The sequence below is a fragment of the Oncorhynchus mykiss genome, chromosome 12, assembly GCF_013265735.2.
Source record: "Oncorhynchus mykiss isolate Arlee chromosome 12, USDA_OmykA_1.1, whole genome shotgun sequence".
In the NCBI taxonomy this organism is placed as follows: domain Eukaryota; kingdom Metazoa; phylum Chordata; class Actinopteri; order Salmoniformes; family Salmonidae; genus Oncorhynchus; species Oncorhynchus mykiss.
This window is the reverse complement of record NC_048576.1, coordinates 49,844,208-49,859,256: the sequence shown is the minus strand read 5'-3', so window position 1 is coordinate 49,859,256 and position 15,049 is coordinate 49,844,208. Positions and strand designations below refer to the sequence as shown.

General features: G+C 47.7%; 1 protein-coding gene and 1 long non-coding RNA gene across 3 annotated transcripts in view; one reads left to right on the top strand and one right to left on the bottom strand.

Moving 5' to 3' along the window:
- Positions 1-7,150, top strand: part of LOC110537725 (protein Jade-1) — a 141,522-nt gene extending 134,372 nt beyond the window's left edge. For both annotated transcript variants that reach the window (XM_036937731.1, XM_036937730.1), the window contains one exon: positions 4,869-7,150. In XM_036937731.1, the coding sequence (XP_036793626.1) occupies positions 4,869-5,830 (962 nt within the window). In that variant the 3' untranslated portion in view covers positions 5,831-7,150. The remainder of the gene's footprint in view (positions 1-4,868) is intronic.
- On the bottom strand, positions 7,047-9,752 carry LOC118937679. The gene is made up of 2 exons (XR_005035002.1): positions 8,767-9,752; positions 7,047-8,710 (listed from the first exon to the last, which is right to left on the bottom strand). It is a non-coding gene; the product is annotated as an uncharacterized LOC118937679 (long non-coding RNA).
- Positions 9,753-15,049: the final 5,297 nt, after the last annotated feature.

Here is a 15,049-nt window from a genome sequence, read left to right as displayed (position 1 = left end):
ATTGAGCTTAGAAAACAATTAGTTTTAAAAAAACAAAAAATAACCGACATTTCGGTTAATCGCTCGGCACTAATCAGTGTCCAAACTCTCTCCAGATCACGATGAAGATGCTTACAGTATCAACATTCAGGAGGAAAAGTCTTCCCACGGTTACACATACTCAACTAGAAGCATCCTTCATCCCCAGACAATCTGTAGAACCATTAACAGGGAATCGACTAGGAAACCGTTAGCCACTGTTGACGTCTGTGGTTGTCCTGCAATGTTTCACTTTCTGTGTCAATACCGATCTTTTAGCGGACATGACTACGACGCCGATGTGAGGCGAGTGGCTTGGCCCCTTTATTGAAGCTGAGAAGCGACATATGGACAGGGCCGGAGGAGCCTTTATGTCCCCAGCCTTGGTGAGAGTACCAAAGAAGAATCGTATCCCACGTGTGTCCACAGAGCCCTCGGCTCTCTTCAAGAGCTCCCGTGGGACCGGTGCTTCCCAATGCCCGTCCTTATACTTCACTTTCAGCTTTCCGTTGTCTTACCCACTCCACAACCAGTGAGCAGGTGGACCTGGTGGCGAACTTTCACGTGGGAATCGTATTGTTTACATTATAAGCAGTGCTGTATAGCACTACGGTGGTGAAAACACACACTTCAGGGTCCACCTATAGTACGCCACACAGCGACGATAGACGGTAACATCACGTTCAGTAGGCAGAGCGCTGACCTTTTTTTTTTTTAGGTCCAGGTAAATAACAAGTCTAACAGTGGCTAGCTGGGGGTTTCTTCCTGAATGTCCTTCACTGTTATGTCAACGCTCCACAGTGCTGTGATAACAGAACATGTAACGGAGGACTGTTTTGTTTTTTCCCCTCCGCCTGACTGGTTCCTCAGATGTTATCTCCTCAGCCTACCTCATCGTATTTTGTGTGTGAAGGGCCTTTTTGCGGGCGACTGAGGACGGTGTGTGTGTGTGTGTTTTGAGTCCATCTGCTCTCTGTCAGACTGCTCAGTAGTGCTCTGACGACTCACAGGGCTTGACTGCATGTGTACCATGTAGGAGCAGGTTGGTATACACTCCAACTCTACCTTTAAGCACTTAACCCCAAGTGTGTGTGTGTCAACAGAAATGGATGCTGTAGTAGTGCTGGTATTCTATTGTTCTTCTCGGACACTGTTTGCACTCTCCTGTTGGCTGGTGTTATATACCGTGTCATTGAGAGATGCCAGTTGAGTCCTTAGTGATGCCAGATCAGATTTGGCCAGGCAGAGAGTTACTGAGAGGAGTTGCAACTATAGCCATGGAAACGCATCTGTTTGCATGGCTTGGTGCAGGTGTAGCTTCTCAGGTGTACATAAAACATTTTTTAAAACAATGTCAATATTATTTTCAGGGTAGAAGGGGTAGAGGTTAATCCTCATGGTGTGGGCCCAGTGTCCCTGCCCGCCACCTTGTTTTTCTGAGCGCCGTGGGTGGGGTGCGTGGCGTTGCGTGTCCCCCTACTAAGGCAGAGCTGCTCTCTTAAATCCCCGGGCTTTAGCGTGTGTGACCTTCCCTCACGGAACAGGATCACCTGGGGGGTCAGAGGGTAGGGGAGAGCATCTCCAGATAAGGCAGCGGGACAGAGGCTGGGAGAGTCGCAAATAGCACCCCTTTCTCTATATAGTGCACTAGTTTTGACCAGAGCCCTTTGGGAATAGGGTGCCAATTGGGACGCGGACGGATACGGGCATCTGACAACCGTGATAAGCCTGTTGTAACGTGACCCCTGGGTGGCAGACAGAGTAGAGTAGAGTACATCTGAGTGTTGTAATGGTGAAATAGACTGCAAGACCTTCTGGGTGTTGATATTGAGAGGGCTGGATAATTACTAACTCTCTCCCCAGACTGATACTTTGGGCATCATTTTAACACTTCATTTGTGTTTCCGCCTCTAAGTTCTTCAGGCATGGAGTTTACAGTGCTCTCCGTCGCTGACTCGCACTGCTCACTCCCCTCTCTTTCCCTCGCTCCGTGCGTATGCGGGGTTGTCAGGGCGACAGTTGGCACCTGAGAACAATTGGCACACTGTAGCGGGGCCTGCACAAACACAAGTCTGGCTCTGCCCCAGCCAGCGCATTCCTGGCTCTTTCTAGCCTAGCTCAGCCTCCCTCCCTCCTGTCCCTGCCTATCCTAGCCTTGCTTAGCCTCCCTCCCTCCTGTCTAGTCTAGCTTAGCCTACCTCCCTCCCTGGCCCTACTTAGCGTAGCTTAGCCTGGTCTGGCCCTGTCCCAGCCAGCGCATTCCTAGCCTAGCATGTGCTGCTACCATACCGCAGCAGCCTAGGCCCCGGGCCTGCTTTCACCGGGTCCACGGAGCAGAGACAGGAGAGGGGCTGCAGCCAGCAGACATGCGCAGCGGGGCGGGTTGGAGATGAAGAGGAGAGGTGGATCAGAGTGGGTCACGACCAGCCCCCGCCCTCCCTTCTCTTTTCCAACTCTGCTCCCTCCCTCCCTTTCTGTTCCCCCCTCCCTCCCTTCTCCCTTCTCTCTGTTCCACCATCTCTCATTCCCTCCTCCCCTCTCTAGTCTCCTGTCTCCAGCAGAGGCGCTGGTGCTGTTGCTGCGTCATGGAAACGGCTGGCCTGGGGATGCTGATCCAATCACAGCAGCTCCTCCTGACCTCCTGGTGGGCACAGTGCCTTATGGACTGAAGGGGGAGGAGGGGGGGTGACTGGGTAGAGGATGCATCCCAAATAGCACCCTAGTACCTATTTAGTGCACTACTCTGCCATTTCGGATGGACCCAGTGCCTTTCCAATAGGAGTAATCCGTTGCCGGGTGAATGACAACGGCGATGCGTTGTCCAACAAAAACACCCAAACCGTCTGTCTTTTTAAATAAGCAACTCGTCGGAGAATACTTAACTTTAGTTGTACTGTTGATGGACAAAAAAAATGGACAGTGATGTCGGTCATAGACCCATGAACACGGATGAAATCGTGTGAGTGTGGCCATAGCCTTAGAGGGGGGGCTAACAGGAAGATTTAACAGGTGATGACTCGGTCAGGAATGTTGAGGGTTGTGTTGGTGTGACCGCCTGGGCCCTATGTGGTCTATAGGAATCCGGTACAGTTGATGGTAGTGGGGAGGTAAGATGTGCTGACTAGCATCTCAGTTTGCGGGGAGAAGTACACTTGTTTATCAATCTTCTCTCCCTCCCTCCGTCCCCACACCCCTACCTCGTGTCTCTGTGGTAAGATGTTGACATGCCCAGCAGAGAGCGTCTCTCAAGTTGATCCTCCCTGCCTCCTCTCCTCCCTCTATCCCTCCCTGCCTCCTCTCCTCGGTTGTGTTCCTCCCATACTTCAATAGGGGCTGTGGTGGAATTAGCCCTCTGTTAATGACTGTGATTTAAAAATGCTATTCTAAGTAGGAGCTTCATCTCATTAAACAGGCAGGCTGGGTGTGTGGAGCTGGAGCCAATTGCACCACTGCTAATACTCTGTCCCTATGCCAGCCAGCACCTTACTCATCACCTGAGGAGATTGACACCACTCCACACCAGACAGAGAGACACACATGTAAGGAGGTTATTGTAGCTCATTGAAACAACACAACACCTATAGGGTTTAAATGTATTTTCAGCAGGTCTACCTTTTTAAAAGAGGTGTGTGTGTGTGTGCGCGCGTTCAAGCGCCGTTGTTGGAAGGTGTGTGAAATCCTTTGTGAACAGTGGCTCATGATGTTTTGGGTTGACAGGAACCCAGTGTGTTTCTGGTTTAGGGGCAGGGCTCGGGGAGTGGAGAGTGTTACCCAGCGTACTGTCCCCTGATGCATCTCCCAGACCGTGGGAGAGGGACTTCATGGGATTGGAATACGGGTGGTGGATGGAGCTCTGTCTCTAGGTGTGTTCTGAATAGCGCCCTATCCCCAGGCCTATGTAATGCAACCCTACAGGCCCTGGTCAAAAGTAGTGCACTACATAAGGAATAGGGTCCCATTTGCGACACCGCCTGGCACCAGTGCGTTTCCCTCCCCCTCTCCCGCCTTCTCTCTATTTCCTGTGAGAATCGGTGTTCCCGAGCTGCAGAGAGGCTCTGGCAGCCAACTCTGGGCCTTAATGACAGACAAGGAGCCATGCAAATCTCGTAATTATATACACACACAGCATGCATTGTCTCCAAAAGCTGCGTTTGACAGTGAACGTCCCTGGTGGTGGTGGTGACAAAGCACAGACAGACAGACCGACGCAGAATGGGGCTAATGCATTGTTTAAACTCACACAGGAAGTGGGGTAGATAGGGGGTTTGAGTCCCAAATGTGCCCTTTTCCCTATGTACTGCACTACTTTTGACCTGGGCCCATAGGGGACTGGTTAAAAGTAGTGCACCATATAGGGAATATGTTGATATTTGGGACGCACACCCTACCGCCTGTTAAATGATTGATTCGGTGAAGGAAAGTCTGGTCAGGTTTAGCATCACGACTCCGACCACAAATCCCCCGTACTGTACTTTGTCACCCAGCCCTACGCTGTGTCTTCCTATGTTTTACAGGTTTGTTCCAGACTTCCTCCCGGAAGGCTTTATGTTTTGGACGGAACAGTTGATCCTACTATCCATCCACAGACATTCATGAGATTTCAGAATCGTCTGTATAACAAGGGCGTCAAACTTTATTCCTGGGAGTTCCATGTGCCTGCAGGTTTTCAATCCTCCCTTGTTACTTAAGTGATCAGTTAAGGTCAAGGATTCATCAAGCACTCCCATTTACCTGGTTATCTGGGTCACGAATTGAAAGGAAATAACACGGCCCTCCTGGAGTTGAGTTTGACGCCCTCGCTCTAGACTGGTCCTCTATGGTCCTCTCACCTGTCCGTCTCTTCCCCCCAGGTTTCCCCAAGACCTTCCCTCTGGACAACTCGCTGTTTGACAGCTGGCTGGCCCAGTCGGTTCAGATCACGGCTGACGACATGCTGAGCCAGTGGGCCCTGGACGCCGGGCAGCACCGTGACAAGACGGCCAGCTTGCTGTCTGACCAGCTGCTGCAGGGAGAGGAGAGCCTGCTCAGCCTTATGATGGACCACTCCATGAAGTCCACCTGGAAAACCCCTCAGCTGGGCCGCAAGACCCGGGGCAAGCCCAGAGCCCGGGCCCAACACTCCCCCGCCGCAGCAACCACCCCGCCTTCTGCCACCGCTGTCAGTCCCGCTGCTGCTGCCACCGCCTCCTCCACAGCCACAGCCAAGGGGACTCTGCTGGCAGATGACAGGCCAGGCCACGGGGCCCGTAGAGGGGAGAGGTCCCGGGGCTCCAAGGCCCTCCACCACCACCACCACCACCCCCAGACCAGGAGCACTGAGGCACCACTGGACCCGCCGCCGCAGCCGCCCACCTCCAAAATGGACTCCTGTCACATCTCGGAGGAGCGCGGCCCCTGGGACAGCCTCACTGGTACAGCGGCAGCGTCCGCCCCCACGCCGCCCCCTCTAGCCTCCTGCTCCCCCCCACAGCCCTGCATTAGTCCCGGGACAGTGCCTGAGGGGAGGTCAGGGGGGGGTCTCGGTCACCGCACGGCCCTGCGCCTCCGCCTGCCCCGGCAGGGTAAGTCCCGGGGGAAGGGTGGGGGTGGAGGGGGGAAGGAGGTGGCAGAGCGTCCCCTGGATAGGGAGAGAGAGAGGGACCCCCACCCAGTGAAGGAGACGTCGTCGCTGCTGGACCCCGAGACGGATGGCTACTTCTCTGACGCCGAGCAGAGCGACTCGGACACGCACTCCAGCGGCCGCAAGCTCCGCCTGGCCCAGTTGCATTCTGGGAGCGAGGACCTGCTGAGGAGGAGCGTGCTAGCGTTGTAGAAAAAAAACTGAGACGCTCTCACACACACACACACACACCATCGTCCAGAAGACACACTGATTTCTCAGACTGACCGGAGCTCCATCCCAGCTCCCGCTACCATGGCTACAGTCTGTCTGTCCGTCTGTGCTTTTGATATTATACATGCCGTTCTTTTCTCTCTAGATCGCTTTAATGAACCAAATCTCTGTACTTCACTATAGTCCTAAATCAGTCTCTCTGCTCTGTTCTGGGGATTTGAACGTAGCTGTTAGTCAGATAGCTACATACACAACGAGACCCTAGATGTTAGTAGTGCTTGTTAAAGTAACAAATGCTGTATGATGACGTAGGAAGACAAAGAGGAAATGGATTTTGGACAATGTTACATTTGAGGTTTTATTTTTGAAGTATAGCATGGCGGTGATCCATGCCATCGACCCGTCCTAGTGGTGTGGTCAGTGGTGACTAGCCGCTAGCATTGGGGTGAATACTTTGTGGGCATTATAAGCTGGTTCAGACGAATCTCTTCCTTTCTCTTGACGTAAGATGGATCCCGCGAGGCGATTTCCTGGGATCTGATGTTTTTAAAAAGCCTTTCAGTTCAGCATCATTCTGAGAAATGTACAGAAAATATCAAACAAATATTAGCCTTTTAAAAGCACAAATAGCTAACAGGAACTGTAACACAAACATTGCGGCATAAACACGCACACTCTTTCAGACATGCACACCAGACACATTACACACACACACGCATACTCTAAACGACTCTGTCTACATCCAGCCGTTGTAGAAACACACTGGTTGATAATTACTTCAGCTCTTCACTGACTCCTCCCTCATCTTCCGTTTGGGCCTGAATCATTGGAGAAACAGTATTTTATCGTGTGCCTTCTGTCGCTCCCCAAAATAAGTTTATCAATCACTTCTATAATCAGATTTGTTACAATCAAAAAAGGAACATCTGTTGTATTGGCCATCAAGCGTACTGAAACAGAGGGCTTCTCGGACCTTAATTGTAGTGCCTAAAAAAAGATATGTAAATGCAGCTTTTGCCGTTTAATCAACCCAACCGCATGCAAAGCCACACAGTTCTACCATATTTGTGCAAAGTGCTGCCCCAACAAAGCAACTTCTGGAGTCGTCGTTGCTCCATTCAGACGAATCGTATAGTCAGCTACAGCACAGAGTTCTGGATTCTGACTACTTTTTTGAGTTCTTTGTAAATTTATGTTTTTGTTTTTTTTTCCGTCTCAGAGAGTTGTATTTTGTACTAAAAGCGGTCCACAGTATTTTCTCAGGGTTTAAAAAAAAATAAAAAATAAAAATAAAAAAAATGTTTTTGAAGGCGACGAAGAAGGGTTGAAAATGTATTGAAATCAAAGTTAATCCGTAAATATATAATACCATATACAGCCTTTTCTACATATGATGGGTATGTATAGAAAAGGTTCCTTTGGCAATGCTCACTGTTTAAACTCTGACTACTACTGTGCTGAGAGCTTTTCTCATGTCTCAGTCAGTACACTACTACTACCCACCTGGCTGTCTCCTGAGTTGATAATGCCAAAGAACAGTGTGTATAACAGACAGGGCACCATGCACTTACTCAGTCTGCGTCCCAAAAATGGCACCCTATTCCCTGCTTAGTGCATAAGGTGCCATTTGTGACGCAGCCTCACTTGGGAGTTGTGCATTGCTCAGGCCTGCGCTGGCATGGTGTGACTCGGCCTTTTTTAAGGGGGGGGGGGGGGGGCGTCCTGACACCCACCACCACTATTCCACCTTGGACTCTCCCATTCCCTGCTCCCACAGGTGTGTTACTTACTGGCCCTCTGTGCCACTGACCTACTCTGGATGGAGTGGCCTACGTCCCCGTCCCCGTCCCCCCAACCTGGAGAGAGTTGAATGCTGCTGAACCGTGTGTGGATGGGCAGCTGATGGCTGAGCCCGCTGACAACCCCCAGCGCTGGTATAACAGGGTCGTAATATAGAAGATGACTCGTTTTGTATGTTTGTTTTCCTGTCCCAGAGGGGACACAAGGATTCAGGATGAAACTTCCTAAAGCAGCGTATTGGTCAGGTGACACTGTCTGTCTACAGCCAGTCTGGCTCCTTCCTTTCCATCCACCGTAACCCTTGGAGGCAGACCATTACAACCATAGAAACAGAATGAGTAGCACATTCTATTCATTTCTTATTCTACAATCACATCATAATACCATAAGAACAACAATGCTCATCGTTGTCTGCAGATAGGTCGTCGGGGTGGGTGAGTGGGGTTAGCACTGTAGCAAAACCCACAGAATCCACCCCACCACCTAACCGTTTACGTGTTGCTAAGACAATGAAATGTAAACTTGGTTTCAATATTCAATATATACACAGATTTAGACTAGGCTGTGTTTTAGATGGGACCCTTCATATACGGCCCCCAACGTAGTAGAAAACAGGTTGTTATTATTATTATTATTGGAGAGGGGCGTCTACGCCCTCTTCCTCCGCTTCTTTTCAGAAACAGTAGGCTGGAGTTCTAGTGAGGTGGTGAGGAATTTCGGTCCAGCAGGCAGCAGGTGACAGCACTTTTCATGCAGACGTATGGATGGATGGTATTATCCTACAGAGTATGGATGGATGGTATTATCCTACAGAGTATGGATGGATGGTATTATCCTACAGAGTATGGATGGATGGTATTATCCTACAGAGTATGGATGGATGGTATTATCCTACAGAGTATGGATGGATGGTATTATCCTACAGAGTATGGATGGATGGTATTATCCTACAGAGTATGGATGGATGGTATTATCCTACAGAGTATGGATGGATGGTATCATCCTACAGAGTATGGATGGATGGTATCATCCTACAGAGTATGGATGGATGGTATTATCCTACAGAGTATGGATGGATGGTATCATCCTACAGAGTATGGATGGATGGTATTAACCTACAGAGTATGGATGGATGGTATTATTATTATCCTCCCCAAGCAGGGTTTCTTTGCCCCATTCCCGACGACCCACCTGATTTGCATGTTTTATTCCAGCCCTACACTTAACGCCCATTATTCTGCTAATCAAATTGATGATCAGTTGAATAGGTTGCGTTAGTGCTGGGCTGGAACAAAACGTGCATTCAGTCCCCCTGGAATTGGGTTGAGAAATGCTGCTTTGGCGTTTGCTGTGGATGAATGTCCTCGTGCTGTCCCCGTACCACCCAGCTGCTGCTGCTGCTGTTGTCTGTAGCGTGACAAAGCCGTCAGCACACTAACAGAACACAACGGCGACGTCATTGAAAAGGATCTCCTCTTCTGTGTTAGTTGCTTTATCCCTTAGGGAACTGGTTCAAGGCTGTAGTAGTTTGACTGCCGTTTACTCATGTTTGTTTATTTTTATGCACCAACAATAATGTAGAATACTGTACTAGAAACCCTTTTTGTTTCCGTGTTAAAAGCCTTCGCAAGCCGTTTTTGTAACGCTTCAGCCGCGGCTCATATAACTAGAATGCTGACTCATAATCAGACCGACTGCTTCCTTACTAGCGCTTCTCCGACCGTCGACTGACTGCTTCCACACTGGGAAGTATGGTTCCAATCCAACACCCGCCCCGCAGACCAGTGCTCTGTCTCACTTCCCTCCCCTTCTTCAGTGTTTCCGACGGCCCGCCTCAGCTCCTTCAGAGTTTTGAAGCACGGGCGGGTCAAAGGAAGAAGCTTTCAGGACAAATAATGACGTGCATGTGTTGTGTAATGGAGAGAGCGTTTGTCACTGCTGCCGCTCTGGGCAGAAGAGGGAGAGAGAGAGAGGACAGTTTGTTCTTTCCTCTTAGTGTTTGCACCCTGTCCACAGTGAACTTAACAGACAGGGAATCTAAACAACACCCCTCCCTCTCTCTCTGTCCCTCCCTCTCTCCCTCTCTCTGTCCCTCCCTCTCTCTCTCTGTCCCTCCCCCCCCCCCCCCCCCTCTCTCTGTCCCTCCTTCTCCCTCTCTGTCCCTCCCTCTCTCTCTGTCTCCCTCTCTCTCTGTCTCTCTCTCTCTGTCCCTCCCTCTCTCTGTCCCTCCCTCTCTCTCCGTCTCCCTCTCTCTGTCCCTCCCTCTGTGGGGCTCACAATCGTAAAGAGCAAACACTTCTCTGTTTTCACTGGAGCTGGGGATTATTTACTTTCTCTGGTTTTGTTTTTTTATGCAGAACCAGAGAGAAGTTGATTTGATAGGTGGGAACTGCATAGCCAGTAGTGAGTGTGTTTGTTTTAGTGTCTGTCCGAGTCAATGCTTGTGTGTGTGTGTGCGTGTTTGTCTGTGTCTGTCGAGTCACGAGTGTGTATTTGTGTGTGTGTGTGTGTGTGTGTGTGTGTGTGTGTGTGTGTGTGTGTGTGTGTTGGCTAATTGAAGTTAAAATGGTCAGGCCGGCTCCCCAGTGGGCTGATCAGCGTGCAGCTGAAGCCTGGGAGAGACCTTTTGTTCTCTCACTTCCTCCATGGAGAACACTCACAGAAACTAACCGCTGCTCTCTGGCAACACAGCGTCTGTATCTCAAATGGCATCCTATTCCCTATTATAGTACCTACGGCCCTGGTCAAAGGTAGTGCACTATGAAGGAAAAAGGGTGCCATTTAGGATGTACTCGAGCTATTTATGACCAGCAGGGTCACAGAATGTGTTCCTCTCATTAAATTCAATAGCATTTCAAAATGTTCAAGTTCCACAGTTCAAACAACTTGCTCCCATGTTTGTTTGTGATTGCCGTTCCGTGACTTGTATGAATACACGTATGAATCCATTTCCAGGAGAGAAGGTTTATCCATGACCATCGCTGCTCCTCCTAAGGTCGGGCTAATTTACCGGTTGTGTCTCTGCAACAGAGCCGAGCTCTGATGCTTAGCAGGTTTTGTTTTTTGTAGTTGATCTGGCATCACTTTTCTGACGTTGACTTACACCGGCACTAATTGGTCTTTTGACCAATCACATCAGATCTTTTTTTCAGAGCTGATCTGATTGGTCAGAAGACCAATTAGTGAAAAAAGTATATCAGAATCGGGCTGCCTGTAAACGCAGCCAATATGCCTGTCCTGTATCTCCTAATGGTCACATTCATAATTTTGATGGGAGTACGTGATCTCTCTGATCAAAGCAGACTCTGACATGGTTCCTCCTCCCTCCACCCTCCACGTCTTATTTGTCCTTAAAAGGCGCTGAAATCTCTGCTGCCGTATACAATTCAATTCCACACCCAATTAGGCTCGATCTGCATCAGTTCTACAATACGATAATATGAATGTTGCAGGGGTTTATCCTTCTGTATTCTTTGTTTCAAAGAATGTTGTGCCATTTGTTAATAGCAAAGAGAAATATTGAACATATATTAAAAAGAAGAGCTATTTTAAATTATTTTTTGGCTTTTTTTGCAATATTTATTTTCTTGTATTAGAGTCTTTGTAGGAGGAAAAACAAAAAATGTATTTTTCATTAGTGCAAAAAACCTATTTTTTTCCTTTTTGTACACTTTCAATGTTAAGCAAAACGTTAAAAAGCAATATGATGATGTTCCATGTGACTGTATCTGCATGCTGTTTGTGTTGCCTTAAAGACGGCTGCGTCCACTATGACCCCCCCCCCCCCTCCTCCCCTCCTCCCCCCGGCACTATGGTGTGGTTGACCAGTGTAGTCAATAAAGCAGTGCTTTCTGTGTACCCATGCTCTGGACCGTCTCTCTGTTCAGTTCACCATCCCAGGAGCTCATTTTTAAGGGGCAATCTGGGATTCAAATAACAACAAATATACTCCGCCACTTTTTTTTGGTGAACAGTTGAGGGATGGGGTACGACAGTTGAACTAAGCTCATTTCTAAGTGATATTCTTAAAGAATCAATGGCTGTTTATCATTGAATTAAAAGTTGTTTTTTTAAATGGCTGTACTAATCCCAGATTGCCTCTTTTTTTATTTTGTTTATTTTTTTAAGCTCTGTTCAAGGGTTGATTGATTCAGTCACACTGTGTTGAATCAATCTGGGTCTCTACAGACGGACCCAGAGGTAACTAGGCTAGTTACTCCATTTTACATGTATTGTAGGTTGGGAGATAAAGGGCCAGTAAAAGGTGACGCTTGTGCCATCAAACCCTTGAAATGTATCCAGAAGGTCGCAGCCTGGATTTAAACCTCCCCAAGTTCTCCCATGTCACCCCGCTCCTCCGCGCTACTCCATCAGCTTCCAGTTGAAGCTCGCATCCCCTGGTGTTTGCCTACGGACCTGCAAGGGGAATGCCCCTCCCTACCTTCAGGCTAGGCTCAATCCCTACTCCCCAACCCGGGCACAATCCACACAACTCTGGTTTCGTGGCCCTCCAACCTCCTACAGGGATCACCTCTGCCCAGTTAAAGCTTTTCTCTGTCCTAGCTGCCCCCCCCCCTCCCCCAATGGTGGAACAAGCTTCCCATTAACATCAGGGCAGCGGAGTCCCTGCCAATCATCCTAAAACCCTACCTCTTCAAAAAGGATCTTAAACCCTAAGTCACCCCTGCCCCCTTCACCTATCTTAAGAGGAATGTACTAATTGTAAAACGCTCTATTATATCAAATCAAATCAAATTTTATTTGTCACATACACATGGTTAGCAGATGTTAATGCGAGTGTAGCGAAATGCTTGTGCTTCTAGTTCCGACAATGAAGTAATAACCAACAAGTAATCTAGCTAACAATTCCAAAACTACTACCTTATAGACACAAGTGTAAGGGGATAAAGAATATGTACATAAAGATATATGAATGTATGTATATTATATATGAAACGTCCCAAGTTGTAGCTGAAGGCGATGAATAAGTTATCAACACATTCATCTTCAGGTGAACATAACCGTAGTATCCTTATACAGCTAGTTCCTCTGTGTTTGATAGCTCATACTGTAGCTCACTACATACCATGTGCCTATAACCGTTAACATTTCCAAGTAACATCAAAACCAAAAACATGGCGTACTTTAAAGACTTGACGAAGCAGAGAGAATCTTTCTAACAAAATGTTAATGGACTGCTGCCGTGTTCCTGTCAAATGTACACCACTTTCAGACACTTTTACAACTCATTTCCCAGGACATCCAGTAAGCAGAATAACTGGGTAGGAAACATTTTCATCCCAAATGGCACCCTATTCCCTTTTTGCACTACTTTTGACCAGACCCCTATGCGCCACTGCACTATATAGGGAATAGGGTGCCATTTGGGACGGACCCAACGGGTAGTTTATCCAAATCATCCTTAAAGTATCCGAAATCGTCTGTTCCCCTCCTCAAATGGCGAATGTTAAGAGCGTGACCTTCAGTGTTCTCTGGGAAGAATTAGGGTCTCCCGCTGCTCTTAAAGAAACAAGCGTTGACTTTGTGGAGGACTTGTTTAAAAGTGTCCTACCCACCAGCTCGCAGGAAATTAAAGATAGTTTATTGTTGTTCATGGCTTGGGTCCAGGGCACTTTGCTGTAAGTGACGTACTGTATCGCTTCCCGAGTAAATATCCACCATGACAGGGCAGTGCTGTCGATCAAATCTACATTTTGAAAACTAGTAGTAGAGTAGAGCAGCTATATTGGGGGTAAACTTGTGTGTGAATTGAAAAGACCAATTTAAAAGTTGGTTGATTTTAAAAAGTAGTGGTATCTTGATAGTCGCACAAACGCATAAGGCCACCATTTAAATGTTTTTCTTTTTAAATCATTATTTGATACCATCACTGCTAGTTAGACTCATTGCTACCTCTTAGCTATGTCTGTCTATATGAACAAACAGTTGGTAAATGTGATATGATTATGTCACTGTAATGTGGACAGTTGCCATGTTGGTGAATAATCCCCCATGACCTCTTCTAACTCGTCTGTAACGTTCTGTCCAATACAGAAACAGATTGCAGTTGAGTCATCCTGCCACACGAGGGGGCAGCTGTCATTTTGTCTCCTGCAGGTAGACAGCTGGAAAAAAACCTCACTTCTGAGGGGCATTAGTTGCCAGTTTATGTCAATGCTACAACTGGGCATCCCTTAACATGGTGGTGTGGGAGGAAGGGGCTGCTACCATGATAGGATGTCTACATCAACCGGCCTGACTTTATGGCCCAGCATATTAAACCATTTTGGAGGAGACGAGGCAACTAGAGAACACTGTTCTGCCAGAGCGGATCTGCAGAGTGGAAGCCGGACAGGAGGAGTTGACAGTGAAACACTCAACGAGTGACCTCTTGTGGCCATATTAAATTACATCAAAATCAATTACTCACTAGGCTACAGTAACAGTACACAATTGAGGACAATTACAATCTTGTCTTAATTTTGAGTGGAGCTCTATTGACAATCACAAATCCGATACTGGATCTATATTGTTAACCCAAACTAGCACTTTCAAAGATGGCTGTCCCTGTAGACTTAAGTCAGTGTTTATTAAGCTGTAGAGTAGTAGGTTAACAGGTCGTTCCACGAAGAGTGCCTTTTGAGTCCATTTTATATTTACGGGTTCAAGTAGTGAAGCTGGGTGAAACCCTATTTGTTGGCGTTCATTATTCTGGTTCTCCAAAGATTTTGTAGAGAAAAAAAAATGCAAATTCCTGTGAGATGGTAAGGCCTAGAAGGGTGCCACTTGGCATGATGGTAAAGGCCCACGGGCCACAGCCTCTCATGCGATGCCGTTTGGCCAGATGGTGGTGCTATAACAAGCAATTTAAAGCAAACTTTGAAAGGTCATGCCCCTCACCCCGTTTGAACTAGAGTCATGAAATTCAGTACATAGATCCCTCTCCTCACAATAAACAAATTTGCCTCGTGGACCCATAAGGTCTGCCAAGATGGATCTTCTGCCATTAAACATTTTGTGAAAAGCACTTAAAACAGTACTATTCTGTCACTGAATGACCGATCTACACAAAACTTAACATATAGCATCTGTGGACCAAGGTCTCTCACCACATCATTTTCCAGGTTAGCATCTCAAACAACATGGCCACTACATATGAATAACCACTCACGTGGGCGTGGTCGAGCACACAAACGCATATAAATCACACACAGATATAACACTAGAAACACATGTTCCAAACAGTGTCAAGACTCAACATATGCAAGTACTTTCAGATTGATCACACGCTGGCGCTATAACTGGCACATGTTTATATCTCTTGATCGGTTTGACTCCGAGTGATTAAATTTGGCACACACGTTCGATGATGTGTCTACTAGCTAACCTGTAGAGTGT